Source organism: Protopterus annectens, chromosome 4.part1 (genome assembly GCF_019279795.1).
Source record: "Protopterus annectens isolate FY-2018-M chromosome 4.part1, PAN1.0, whole genome shotgun sequence".
Taxonomy (NCBI): domain Eukaryota; kingdom Metazoa; phylum Chordata; order Ceratodontiformes; family Protopteridae; genus Protopterus; species Protopterus annectens.
The window spans coordinates 901,181,693-901,196,966 of record NC_056734.1 but is presented as its reverse complement, the minus strand read 5'-3'; the positions used below and the strand labels follow the sequence as shown (position 1 = coordinate 901,196,966).

Genomic DNA, 15,274 nt, shown 5'->3' with positions numbered 1-15,274 from the left:
TATTGGGCAGGGACCTTATGCAGATATTTGGCATAGCAGTAGTTCCAACTGTACAAGGTATGGAGGCACACAGTCAAATGTATACCTTTGTAGTGCGATCGAAGGGTGAAACATTTTACTAGTACAGCCAGGACCTAGTCACAGCTGGTCCAGGGGCAGTAACCGAGGAACTGATGAACATAGCCATCAGTAAAGCCCCCTCCCTTGACACTGATCGACAGCATTTGTTACACTGTACTCTATACTACTGTACTACACCAGGACCTGATAGAGAGTATGAGCAAGAATTGTTCAGAAATCGAGCAACTAGATTAGTATTGTGTATTTTGTACTGGGATACTGAGGGGAACAGTGTAGTTAGCTGTTCATTACCTCAAGAATTCCTTGCATTATACAGATCAAATCGATTACCACATGTCAGCTTGACAAAGAACAAAAGTGTAAAATGGGCAGACTTAGGAGAAAAAGTAACAAGATGGGAAAAACAGACTGATTTAGAACTATCAGAACAAGGAATACAAAAACAAAAACTAAATTGGTTGACACAAACACATCCAGCTGTACACTTGCAATCTAGCGAGGACAGTTGATTAGCATTTTTATTAGAAGAAGAAGAAAAGGCCTTATGTGAAATTCCAATGACTCTTTGGTCAACAGGCAAGTCAGATGTAGGACTTATTCGAACAGCAGGACCAGTTACAATTACCCCAAAGTCAGCTTTTAGACCACAGAAAAGACAATACCCTTTGAGAAAGGATGCAGAAATAGGAATTAAGCCTATAATAGCAGCATTACTCAAAGAAGGAGTACTGGTAGAATCTCCTGATTCACCATGTAATACACCCCTATTTCCTGTTAAAAAAGCAAACGGGGAATGGCGAATGGTACAAGATTTACAAGCTGTGAATAATGCAGTAATACCTAGAGCACCTACGGTGCCAGACCCACATACTTTATTAAACGATTTAAAACCGCAACAGAAGTATTTCTCTGTGGTAGATATTAGCAATGCTTTCTTTTCAATACATATACATCCTGATAGTCAATATTTGTTTGCATTTACATTTCAGGGTAAAAGGTATACATATACTTGATTACCACAAGGATATTGTGAGAGCCCAATAATATTTGCACAAGAAATGGCTAGCAACCTGGCAGGGTTTACCCCACCGGGAGGTAGTCAAATTCTACTTTATGTAGATGACATCTTGCTAGCAGCCCCCACCCAGCAACAAAGCAGGGAGGATACTGTAGCATTATTGAAATTTTTAGCAACACAAGGACACAAAGTAAACAAAAGTAAGTTACAACTTTGGAGAAAACAAGTTAGATACTTGGGATATGTAATATCCAATGAAGGTAGAATATTAGACGAGGAAAGAAAAACAGCGATCTTGCAAGCACCCAAACCAACAACCAAGAAGGAAATGATGTCTTTCTTGGGTACAACTAATTTCTGTCAGAGCTGGATACCAAATTATGCTTTGGAATCTGCTCCACTGACTGACTTGATATATAAGACACCAATGGCAGCACAAGATATCTTACAATGGACACCCGAAGCAGAAACGGCTTTCTGCAGGTTGAAGAAGTTGATAGCTTCTTCATTAGTTTTAGGACTTCCAAATTATCACAAACGGTTCTTTCAGACCGTAGATTGTAAGCAAGGATATATGACGTCAGTATTGACGCAACAACATGGGGATAAGCAATGCCCCATAGCCTATTATTCATCGCAGTTAGATCCAGTGGCACGATCCTTACCTCACTGTGTACAAGCAGTAGTTGCAGCTGCAATGGCAGTACAGGCTTCGGCCTCAGTGGTGTTATTCCACCCCCTCACATTGAGAGTGCCTCATGCAGTTGCAATAATTTTACTGCAAGAAAAAGTGGCATACCTCTCTTCTGCTAGACATCTTTCATGTATGACTATACTGCTGAGCCAACCTCATATGACAATTGAACGATGTACGACATTAAATCCATTAACATTACTTCCAACTCCTGCGGATGGCACTCCACATAGCTGCCTACAGGAAATTGAACAGTTAGCTTTACCTAGACAAGACCTCACAGATATGCCCTTGGATAATGCTGAGGTGACATATTACATGGACGGCTCATGCAGAAGGGGTCCTACAGGGAAGAATCTGGTAGGATATGCAGTAGTTACAGACACTGAAATTTTAGAAGCCCAATCCTTACCACATAACTTATCTGCACAAGCAGCAGAATTGATAGCTTTGACAAGGGCATGTACTTTAGCAAAAAACAAGTGTGTAAACATATATACCGATAGTATGCTTTTTCTACAGTACATGTATTTGCACAACAATGGAAAAATAGAGGAATGATAACATCTAGTGGAAAACCTATTAATCATGCGCAATTTATTTTGGAGTTATTAGAATCTATTCAGTTACCTACCAAAGTAGCTATTTGTAAATGTGTAGCTCATACGAAACAACAAGATAAGATTTCAAAAGGCAATGCACGAGCTGATGCAGCTGCAAAGCAAGCAGTCTCAGACTCAGAAACTTTACTTGTGAATGAGGAATTACAACCCTCTAAGATTTTAGATTTAGACATGTTAAAAACAATGCAGATGCTTACTACAAAAGCAGAAAAACAAAAATGGGTAAAACGAGGTGCAATTCTTGAGAATGGACTGTACATTTCCAAAGAGAGAAAACCAATATTGCCGTCTAATTTATTTAGATATGCAGCTTTGTTGAGCCATGGGCAGTGCCATGTCTCAAAAGGTGGGATGGTACAGTTAGTAAACCGAATATTCTAAACATATGGATTCACAAATTACACACAAAAATTTTGTGCAGCTTGTCATACTTGTAAAAAGCACCATGCACAAGGGGCATTTAAAACCAAGCAAGGAAGTTTTCCTATACCACCATACCCGTTCCATACTATTTGTATGGATTTCATAGAATTGAATAAATTTGAAGGGAAAAAGTTTTGTTTAGTTATTGTAGACATGTTTTCTAAATGGGTAGAAGCTTTTCCAACCAAAAACCTGGATGCAGCAACAGTGGCGAAAGCCCTGATAAAAGAGATAATCCCTAGAATTGGCATTCCGGAAAGGATTTATAGTGACAACGGCACTCATTTTGTAAACCAGACAATTCCGCAACTTGGGAGATTTTTTAGTATCTCCTTAAAGAACCATTGTGCCTACCACCCACAGTCAGCAGGACTGGTGGAAAGGTACAATGGTACCCTCAAAAATAAGCTTAGGAAGCTAGTTGAGGAAACCCAAAAGAATTGGATACACTGTCTGCCTTTGGCACTGCTGAGTATGAGAACGGTTCCAAATATAAAGGGTTTGACTCCCTTTGAAATGTTTTTTGGGAGAGCATATTATGTGCCTCAGTGGAAAGCTCTCATGCCTGCAGAGCAAGAGACTGACAGTTCATTAGCTAGTTATATGAGGAAACTGTTAACAAATAAATCTGTTTTGCAGTTTAACTCTTTTTCGGATAAGGAACATACCAGACCGGTGGAAGCAGTCTTGGCCCCTGGGACGTTTGTGTGGCTGAAAGTGACGAAAAGGAAGAATTGGGCGAGTCCAAAGTGGGAGGGACCATACCAGGTTCTGTTGGCAATGCCTACTGCAGTTAGAGTGGCCGAGAGGACGCCCTGGGTTCATTTGACACATTGCAAACCGGTAAAGAACTTTCAACTTGATAAAAACTTTGTGACTGATACACAACCAGACCAAGATGGCCAAAAACAAAGCAAATAGAAATCTAGATCAACCCCAGAGATGTTGCATAATAATTTTGTTAAGTGTACATTTATTGACTGTAATTGTGACAATTTTTCTGTTGTTGTGGTTTATCCTACATACAACAACACAAGTGAAAGTGGGAAGGTGTGACGAAACGTCTATAGACTGGCATTCAAATTTTAACACATACCTAGCCATGAAACGTGTATATGCAGAGACTATGAACATTTCAAATTGCTGGGGTTGTACAGCTATACCTACAGCATATGGAGGACTGATAATGTCCGCTGTCCCTTTGGGGATAAATGAGACTTGGAAGAATTTACTCTTCAATACAGGAACTGTGAGATCACAGGACAAAATAGCTTTATTTTTACCTGTCACACTAAAAGGAATTGTATGTTTTTATAAAAATGATACCCTCCAGGTGGGCTGGAGAAATTGTAATATAACCATATCTTACCGATGTTATATTAAGAATAGTAATGGCAATACTTTTTGCAATACTAATTATGACTCATATTTGAACTCATTGAAAACAACCATAAATGACATTCGCAAGAATCCAGTTTTGTTTAAACAATTGTCAGTTATAGATCAGAAAATGTTTCATGCAGGGCTGATGCGTATTAGTACTAAAGAAGAAAACTGTTATTTTATTTGTGGGAAAAAGGCATATAAATGGTTACTTGAGAATTGGTCCGGCAGTTGTTTTTTGGGTTATTTGGTTCTGGCAATAAGACATACTGCAGAATTACCTTTGGGTAAGATACGAAACGTGAGAGAAGCAGCTCGAAAACCTGAAGGTCCAGTTGAAAAACCTGTGAATCCAGACGGAAAGATCAAAGCTGGCTGGAAAGATCATAATGCCGTGAAAGACAGAAGCAAATTGACTCATATGGACTTGAGTGACAGTGTTATATCTTGGGCAGGAATATTCCCAGCCTATGGAGCAGTCAAATCGATCTGGGAACTGAGGAAGTTGTCGAAACTTCTCGAAGTAATGAGTAATGCAACTTTTTCTGCCCTAGAACTGGTGACTGATGAACTGAATGCAATAAGAACTGTTGTGCTACAAAATTTAATGTCTCTTGACTTCACCCTAGCAGTGACAGGTGGTATGTGCGTGCTTATCAAAGAAGAATGCTGTGCATATATACCAGATAACCGGCATGAAATTGATAATTACCTAGAGGTAATTCAGCAAGTATCAGCCATGACTGAACCAGGCCCAAACCCACTGATGGACTTTTTCCAGAATCTATTTGGGGGGGTGGGGTTCCATCCTAATGAATATTCTGATTGCCATTTGTGTGGGTATACTCCTAATAGGAGCATGTGTTTGCTGTCGAATTCCCTGCATGAAAAGATTAATCAAAGATTTTATTGATGTATCTGTTACTGAAACTTTGTACCAAGATATTGAGATTGAAAAATTGATCTCAGATGACATTTTTTCTGAAGTATAGATTGAATGACTCACCTAGCTGAAAATCCTAAGTGGAAGAAGTTGGGAGATGAAATGACACTATGCATACTTCAAAATAGAATAAAAAGTATTAATGGGGGGGAAATGTTAGAAAAATGTGTATCTGAATATATGAGAAATGCTAGTTTAAAAGCAAAGTAGTATATAATGCATTTTATTCTATTAGCCATATAGTCGAGAGGATTAATTCATGTTTAAATGTAAAGTAGTTTTGGAACTGCAGTGTGGCTTGAAGCACGCTGACCTTCGACCCTGGCAGATGCTAGCTTAGCAAGTTTTAATGTTTATGCTTTTCACAATGATTGTCTGCTGGGTCAGGAAATTAAATATGTGAAATAATTAAATCTTCTGCTCTTTCCTTCTGGGATGATTTGGCCTTGTGTATGTATTTCTGAGATAGCACACAGCTGTGTGAGAAAGTGTAACAGAGAACAAAGATGTGTATTAAAAGACTGAATCTGCTATTGTATTCATGCTGATATGAAACCTTGAAGAAGTAACTTTACAGAAAGACATTATGTCTGACCAGGTGGATAGCAAGGCCGTATTGTTACCAGAGGAAAACTTTTTTAAAATATACAGCATCAGCAGTTTTAATGAATAGAGGACTGTAAGCTAAAGTGATGTAGATGCCCTGTGACATACCGCGTCAGTAAGGTGGGCACAGCTTGAATGTTAAACCTATATAAAATTGTGTGCTTCCTGTTTCATGTTAGACAAGATTCTGTACTTGTATGTTTTTTGCCTCCTGGTGTACACTAGTAAACTTTTGAATGTAAACCTCCTGTGTATTGAATTCTTTGATTTAACAGAAAACAATTCTTTATAAGTTTCACTGCTTTGCTTTTCACCGAAATATCTTTCAGTAATATTTATTAAACATAAAACAATTATCAGAAATTCTGGGCAGTTACATCACATAAAAGAAAGAGGAAATGAAACATTTTGGTCACATTAATCCAAAGAAGCAACCCTCCAGGAAAAATCAGTACAATTCATTCTACTGTCATTAAAATACAAGCCTGTGAAACGGCAGTCTGAAAATCAAGTTTTGCCACTTTCATAAAATATTACTGGCAGAGCAGCATTCATCATCTAGATGCAAAACACTACAAAATAAGATTTTTCATGCTCATGTAAAGTTCAGTTTCATTTTGAAATATTAGAAAATCAAATTCTGACATGCTACCCTTTACAGACACCTACAGAAATATACAAATTACACTGAGCTGTTTATTAAGAATTAAGTAAAGATACATGAATACACACAGACATGCACACACATATATATTCATTTTGTTGAACGTCCATTTGGTCAACAAGTGTGAAGGGTGAATCTTAATATCAAAGGTACAGACAGCTGAACAGTCAAAATAAATAAACCGAACTGGCAAACTGAACTAAAAACAAACAAAAAAATGGGCGGTTGCGAGTCTGCAGTCAGAAGAATTTATTTAAGCGCTTTTCATCAGCTCTTAACAGCTGACTTCTTCAGAATAAGAACCATTATTACAACCCTAGTATATATACACTTCGTAATTAATTAATTGACACACATTAAAGGAACAGTGAAACCATTTCTTCACTCCAACTTTAAAGTAACTTTCAACAGGTTACCTGGCAGATCAGACTTAATGCATATAGTTCCCCAGGGTTAAATGATGCTTGTTCAATTAGCAGTATATTGAAACTTAATAGTTTGAAGAGATGAAGAAATATGAGCATATCAAATGACATATTTATTTTATTTATTTATTTTACATTTGTTGACTGGGCTAGTCTAACTGGATACATGTCCATTTTCAGTAGAGGCCCGGGGAGATAAGCTCCTAGGTAGGACAATGAAATTAACACAATCACAACTAATAAAACTTTAGACAAAATAAAAACTATTAACAGTGTCTATTACAGGTTAACACAGTAATATTTACAGTGTAGAAATACAGGCATAACAAAGGAATGGTAATACAATCAAGGTATGTTAGAGACAGTTTAGTAAATTAGTTGGATAAGGAGGAGTTGCTGTGTGTGAGTAGACAGGGTAATAAGAGAAAAAAAAAAATTCGAGACACATATAGACTAGTCAGGTTTGGAGCAGGAGCATAACCAGTGAGTTTTGAGGAACAATTTCAAATTATTTTTGAAGGAGGATAGTGAGGGATAAATGATAGTATTAAATTTAAACACAAAAATGAAGTCAGTATATTACACATTAATATGCATTCTTTTATGTAATACTATGGTATATTAGGATTTGTGTGGCAGTCCCTACGTAGAGAGCTGTTGTGTGTATGTCTCTTTCCATTTAGGTTTTCAATAAGGTTTTATTTATACGTTTTTCATTCAATATGTTTTTAAATTGTATTTTAACGTTTGGGTATTTTTGAATTATTTGTGAGTAACCTGTTGAAAGTTACTTTAAAGATGGAGTGAAGAAATGGTTTCACTGTTCCTTTAATGTGTGTCAATTAATTAATTACGTTGTGTATATATACTAGGGTTGTAATAATGGTTCTTATTCTGAAGAAGTCAGCTGTTAAGAGCTGACAAAAAGCGCTTAAATAAACTCTTCTGACTGCAGACTCGCAGCCGCCCATTTTTTTGTTTGTGAACAGTCAAAATGCCAAGGGAATGTTTCATTGTGAAAGGTGACTGTGGTTTGAGAGGGTGAGAGTGTTTGTGAGTTTGTGTGCGAGATATAGAGTTAGGGTCAGGGATAAGTGAGGGAATAGGTTTTGTATGTTTGTGTGCAAGATTGTGTTTTTTAGGGTTAGGGTAAGGTTAAAGGTTAGGTAAAGAGATGGATGTAGTGTTTATAGTGTGCATCGCTGCATGTTTATGTGTCTGAATGTGTCTTGTGTAGTGGCAGTTACAGAAAGGTTTTTATTAGGGTAAGGTATAGGGTTAGGTTTGGGGGACGAAGCAGTGTTAGTGCTATCACCCATTACTAAGGTGGTGCAAGGGGGTGGAGCAATACATGAATGTGAGGGAAGTGTTATGAGGGGGTTAGTGTGAAGACTGGGAGAGGAAATACTTTTCCTCTCTCAATCTTTTGTAACTTAGATATTTAGGGGATTTGGTATTTGAACATCTTAATGCTGGTTTTCCATCATTGATCATTTAGAGGGCATCTATATATATATATATATATATATATATATATATATATATATATGTGTATATATATATATATATATATATATATATATATATATATATATAAATATAGGTTCCCTATTAGATGATCGAAATGCAGTCTTTCGAATGTGTCTTGATCGAACTTGAAAGCGCGAAATGGCAAAATACCAAAACGGCATATAAGCAAATTCTTTCCCTGGGAACAAAATCTCTTGACCACCTTTGGTATTTTGCCATTTTTGTCACTGTAGTCCGATCTCGGAGTTGGTATATTTAAGTAGGGGGGTGTGGGAGGGCACAGCCCCCCACTTTATGTAATGTTTAAATTTTTTTTTTTCTTTTTTCGAACAGAGATTTTTTTCCCTGGGAAGAAAAATCTCTGTTCTGAGTGTTTGAGGTTGTAAGCTTTTGCATACATGGGGTTGATAAATCAGCATTCACTTTTCTAGGTGTTCACTGATTTAATATAGACCCATATAGATATATATATATATATATATATATATATATATATATATATATATATATATATATATATAAATAAAATATCAACAAATTCTAAACGCATGCAAAAGCAATGCCTTCCTGTACCCCCACATCCCCTGATAACTGTACATACCATCTCTGAGCTCATACATGAAAAGGAAAACAGCCTAAACCCTTCCCTAGAATTACCATGATTTTGTCAATATTTTGTCTTTAGATTTTTTTGTTGATATTTTATGTTTTGATATGTGATTCATATAACTTTTTCAAACTGCTGCTGTGTATTTATGCTTCTGATATGCTACTACATAACAAAAGCTGATAATAAGAAAGAAAAAGATATATTATTTTTGTATGTTGTGACATGACATCACAACACAGCACACCATCAAACATACTGTAGTATTTATACTCCTTAGAGGTATAAGAGCAAATGCCTCCTTTTTACCTTGTGCAAAATACATTTCCCAGCCAGGATGATGGAATAAGCATGGATATCTTGTTTTTACATCTCAGAGGTTGAGACCCACAGATCAAACATTTGTTTCACTGATAAGAGAAACAACAGGGTCTACAGAAAATAACTTTTTCTCTCCTGAGAAGTTTAATGACATGAAAGCATATAAGAGGCACATAAACACTGTTACTGTTGCAACTACTGTGACAACTTAGGATTCAGTCTTCCTGTCACAATTCTTCAGCACAGCAGGTGGCAGGACACTTAATTTTATTTCTGTTTTATGAGCGTGTGTGCTTGTGTGTGGAGAGTGGGTGGTCTTAATAAATAGCATATTGCTGAGGATGCATTAGACCAATCTGCTGCTATAATATGCATATCACACTCCATGGAGAATGTAAAACTTTGTAAATATAATTTGAGATCTTTTCATTTTATATATGCAGTCACAGTCAACTTGCACAGCAGCATGTAGTACTCTTAAAAAGAAACTGTAACATTATTTAAATAATATGGGAAATCAGCCATGCAGCGCCATAGAAAATGTCTGTTGAATTATATTTCTTAAATATGCTAATAATTTGATTTCTATAAAATGTAGGAATGCATGTAGTCATGTATACATGCATTTATTTACTTACTTATTTAACTGTGTTAGATTCAAGTACATAACAGTACCTCCACCCTGAGAATAAACTGACCCCTTGTCAAAGCTCATCCTCAAGCCTTCCATTTTCTTAGTTTGTTAATAACTAAGCTTCTACTAGATTTCATCTAATTCGATAATGCAAACTACTAACCCATTCAATTTATTTTTTAAAAATCTACCTATATTTCTAACCAGTCCTTCATATCATCTTTCCATTTCTGAAGTTATTTTCCAAAACTGTTTCACAATTCCACAACTTTTCAAACTCCATCTATAGAAATAATTCATATGCACATACTTCACAGTTAAAAGCTAATCTGAACTTCCCTTTTTCCTTAAACTTCAATCTTAGACAGGGTCTTAGGTGCTCCACATCGTAAAGAAACATTTGAATGCACAAATGGCTGATGGTCTGTTTGTTTATACTACATGCATAATCAGTAATCAAGTTGTGTACTTATATCTGTAGCTCTTCTTTGTAGTTTATCACAAATTTATAACCTTTTTTATATTGTCTATGTACTGTATCTGTTTCAACCTGTCCATGCAATGCATCGCTGAATGCATTTTATTTGGCTTGCAGCCTGGGTCATGTATGTCTGTGTTTATATATATATATATATATATATATATATATATATATATATATATATATATATATATATACATACATAGATATATATATATAAATATAGATATCACATACACACATATGCATACAGACATATATTTGTATACTTACAAAATAGACAGACACACATATGCATAGAGACACACAGAAAGTAAAAAGTTTTAAAAAGTTTACTTTTTTCTTACCTTCTATATGGACACTACAAATAGCCAGGATCAAAAGAAATCTCCATACACCATTTCTCAGTTTGATATCCATTTGAATCTGATAGTCTATGTACTCATTAAAAGTTCGAGGTAAGCTACAGGGATTCACAGCTCACTAATGCTAGGTAGTCCTGCTGTCTTAAGATTTCAAGAGCAATGAAAAGGTCCACCCAGCCCTGGGTGCATGTTATGATAAAAATACTTGCACTCTAGGTAGGTGGTGTCCATCTCTGTAACTACCTCTCCCTTCAAAAATATTTGGAACTGTGACTCATTCTTCTGCAACTTTTAAAATAGTGTTCCTTTTTCTGTAGCTTAAGCAGGAGCCTTATAGTTTAGTGAACACAAACGGCAATAAGTATGTTTAGGTTCTCATAGCTACATCTATCTTTATACACAGACACACACACACACACACACACACACACACACACACACACACACACACACACACACACACATACACACACATACACACACACATATATAAACACATAAGCAGGGACTGTTTGATGTCTGTCTCTAAAACCTTTTTTTTTTTTTTTTTGCTTGACTCAAAATATCCAAGATAGAAGAGTTAGCTGAGTACTTTCATTCATTGCCAGGATTTTATCTAACCATTAGTTCTGCAGTAAATTCAACAAAAGTAAATAAATAAATAAAATAAAACCAAGCTAAAGTTCAGCATCAACTAATGCAATCAGTAAGTAAGGATTATAGCTGAGAGAAATCAGTCTGTAGGAAACTGAAGATGTAGAAGACTTCAGAAGCATGTCAAGTCTGAAAGGTGAAGGATGCTTACTGCTTGGTCCCTTGCAGCACCCAAACTTCCCCCCCCAAAAGTTCCAGCTCTGACATCTGCAGATGTAATAAAGCATCACAGTACTTGCCAATAATAGTAAAGGAGAAGTTGTAGGAGGAATATAACTGGAGAATTTGACCATGGCAATCTACTCAAGTTTGTTTTTTTGGTCTCAAGAAATGGGAAGAGTATTATTTACAGAGAATGTAAACCTGAAATTGATGTCAGGAAACGTAGGCTGTAAAAAACAAATTCAGTAGCCAGGCTTATTAAGTGAAATCTCCAATTCTTTAAAGCCCTACCAAAAAAAAAAAATAATGAATGTCCACTTCCGAATTAGGGGTATTCTAATTTATTTCAAATCTTGAACTCCTTAAATCCTTGCCATGGGGCAATAACCACCATTTCACTGAGGAAACCCTGAAAAGTGGATTAACAGTGACAGTGGTTGTAATGGGTGCAAGCTACTACTGATGCACCTCTTTGGTGTGGCATATTTAATTTGTTAAAGAGGTTTGATTAAATGAGAACATGCTAAAATGCATGTGTGTGAGTTTTACCTGGGAGATGTAATGGTTAGAAAAGCCAAATGAAGTTTACTGAAGTAGAGGAATTAAAGACTCCCTAGATCACATTTTATGAAAGTAGTCATATGAGAGCATATGTTTACACCTCTCCTATTTTTACACGCCTACAATCCACCTTAATAAACTAACTAGTAGAAACATATAACAAAATAGCTAGATTTGCCAGTAACCAACCGTACTAATACCATCACTGCCTTGCTCTAAAATAACTACAATGGCTCAAGTTTCCTCAACTACTGCTTCTATCCCAGCTACAATTCGTTCACTCCTTACTTAATAAACAGTCATCTTGTCCTTCTCTCTACTCTCCAATATCCCTCAATACTCCTTCTCGGATCCTCTGTAGTGCTGATCAATTTCTTCTTGACATTTATAAACCTAATAAGAACATAGGCAAACTACTTTACAAAAGCACAGTGTCCCAGGCCTGGAACAAACTCCCCGCAAATATTCAACAAATCAAACACACTAACAGTTTCAAAAAAGAACTGAAAAACTACCTTGCTAACACCAGCTCTTGCCCATGCCAGGTCCCCACCTAATCACCCCTACCCCCACCCTTCCACCTCTTGCTAGCATAATAACTTGTATTGTTTAGGTATATAGTTCATATAAACCGTATCAGTCCAATAAGAAATTATCAACTTCCTTGTAACTTCGTTGTACATATGTAAATAGCAACACTTCTGTGTAATATTTTCTATCAAGATTGTTTTCTGTAAAACAATTGGAATGTTAATGTGAATTTTAACCAATTTCTTCAAAACGTTTTTATGTAATTGTTAATTTTTACTTATGCAGTATTTGATTCTATGTAATTTTGACAGTTTCAATTCTATGTAATTTTCTACAGGTTGGAGTTTTTATTGTGAATTTCAACCTATTTTCTGCATAAACATTTTATATAATTGTTAATTTTTACTTACACTGTATTTGATTTTATGCAATTTTGACAAAATTTCAATTCTATGTAATTTTCGATATGTTGGAGCTTTTATCCTTGGATCTCCACTGAAAAAGGGTCTAAGGCTCAGTTGGATTAACGTGGTTAATAAAACAAACAAACAAACAAATAAATAAATAAATAATAATTCTGAACACCCTCAGATGTTCATATAAGTGGGCAGGAAATGATCCACCAGGCAACTAGTATGAGATCTACTTGTGATCCCAGAGTCACAGGGCAATCAAAAAAAAAAAAAGACAGTTTAACAAAAGATCTGATAAACAGGATGTCTGCTTTAGATGAAAGCACTACATGAGTAGGAAATTTACATCAGAACTCGCACCTATGTCCCTTATGGGCAGAGGTAGCTTATAAACGCCTGGCCCTCAATATCCTACTTGGATACAGGATATCATTATTCTTTTGGGAAAACTTGGATAGGCTTAGAAGCCCCCCCCCCCGGGTCATTAGCCTAGTAACATCTATAAAGCTATGAATCTATGAATAGAAAAATGTGAAAAGGTTAAATGGATATAGAGCATGCAAATATCGCTGTATTTTACTAATGCTAGTATGGTATTTCAGGAAGGAAATGTGTAGCTTCAATGTGTTGCCAGCATAATTAGTTTCTAAACAGTCAAAAATATACAAGTTGCAAACTTTTCCAAAATGACACATCACTTCAAAGAACTGTATCAAACAACCATATGGATGAGCAGTAGTGCCAATCACATATGCATGCCACACATCGATTACACAGATACAAGTGAGGTTTTGTGGTCATCAACAGTGTTGCCAACCAGGAAACTATATAAAGCACCTCAAACACATTCAGACATGCAGGCAAGTTTACTTAAAAGCAAACTTATTCTGCAAGATTGTGTGGACAGCCACATTGACTACATGAGTTTAATTTAAGGCAGTGACTGTAGCATTAACTCATTATAGAAAAGTGTTTTCAGTGCAAAGTACAGTATAAACATGTTTTTCTCATACTGAAATAAAAGTTATGCTGGTGATCAACACAGGTACATAGCCTGCCATTATTAATACAGTAGTCTGGTGAAGTGTGCATATTGAAAAGGTCCACAGACATGAATGGCAGGAATAAACAAAGGGAAAAGGACAAGATAAACATGGTATTGTACACCAGATAAGAGCATGTCAATGTACGTACATTCCAAAGACAAGACAGTTGAAGCATGAACAGTAATCCCATATGTACATAATATGGTATATACTGCTGTTTATATCTTCCCTGTGTTGGCATATTCATATCATCACACAGTTATTATATATTATGTGACTATCATATAAGGTCATATATCAGTGGAGATGATTGGTTGTGATATATGCACCCTGATGTGATCACTGGAGAGGGTATTTATCAAGGACAATATATACGATAGGGGTATGTGCATATTTTGAAGCTGTATAAAATGCGTTGCTTGAATATTTAATGACAGCATAGGTCTCATCCAGTCAGGACACATAGCAACAGACTCATGGACAACAATAGACAGAACCATGCACAATCATGGACAATAGCAGAATAATGCCACCATTAATATGGACATTGACATAAAATATGCGATTATGAGTTATTACACATAGTCTGTATGAACACACTTGTACAACTGTAATGATTTGTCAGTAATCTATAAGGGTAATCAAACACAACTTCCACAAAAATGACCACTTTTGGGAGGTGTTAAGAGGGACACTGTTACGCATGTAGTTTAATTACGAACAATCCTGGCTAGTTGAGAGGTTTGCATGACACATATATGCCACACTCCACACTTGCAAGGATGTAGCCCATGGCTATAATGTTCTCAATGAGCTGTGTATTTACTGGGCGCATCACTGGAAGCCATATCACACCTGCAACGTGTAGAACACCTTGAAAGGAAGTCTTCACTGTCAACTCCTAATGGTTATGCAACACAAATAATACTTATGTATGACCAAAAAGATGTGTGGAAGCTTACTGTAGCAAAAGTGATACACCTGAGTAAATCATCCCTGAAAGATGTGTGGTGAGGTACATGCAAAAGAGTGCATTTTACTCAATTATAGGTGTGATGACAACTGAGAACAATGGGACTATAATGTCCTTTGATGTCGATGGCCTGCCC

At 36.2% G+C, this 15,274-nt stretch overlaps 1 protein-coding gene across 1 annotated transcript in view; it reads right to left on the bottom strand.

Moving 5' to 3' along the window:
- The window catches only part of LOC122801335 (integumentary mucin C.1-like), a 742,183-nt gene extending 731,237 nt beyond the window's left edge, over positions 1 to 10,946 (bottom strand). Inside the window, exon 1 of the mRNA XM_044070874.1 lies at positions 10,781 to 10,946. Coding sequence (XP_043926809.1) covers positions 10,781 to 10,853 — 73 coding nt within the window. The 5' untranslated portion in view covers positions 10,854 to 10,946. The remainder of the gene's footprint in view (positions 1 to 10,780) is intronic.
- Between the last annotated feature and the right edge of the window lie 4,328 nt (positions 10,947 to 15,274).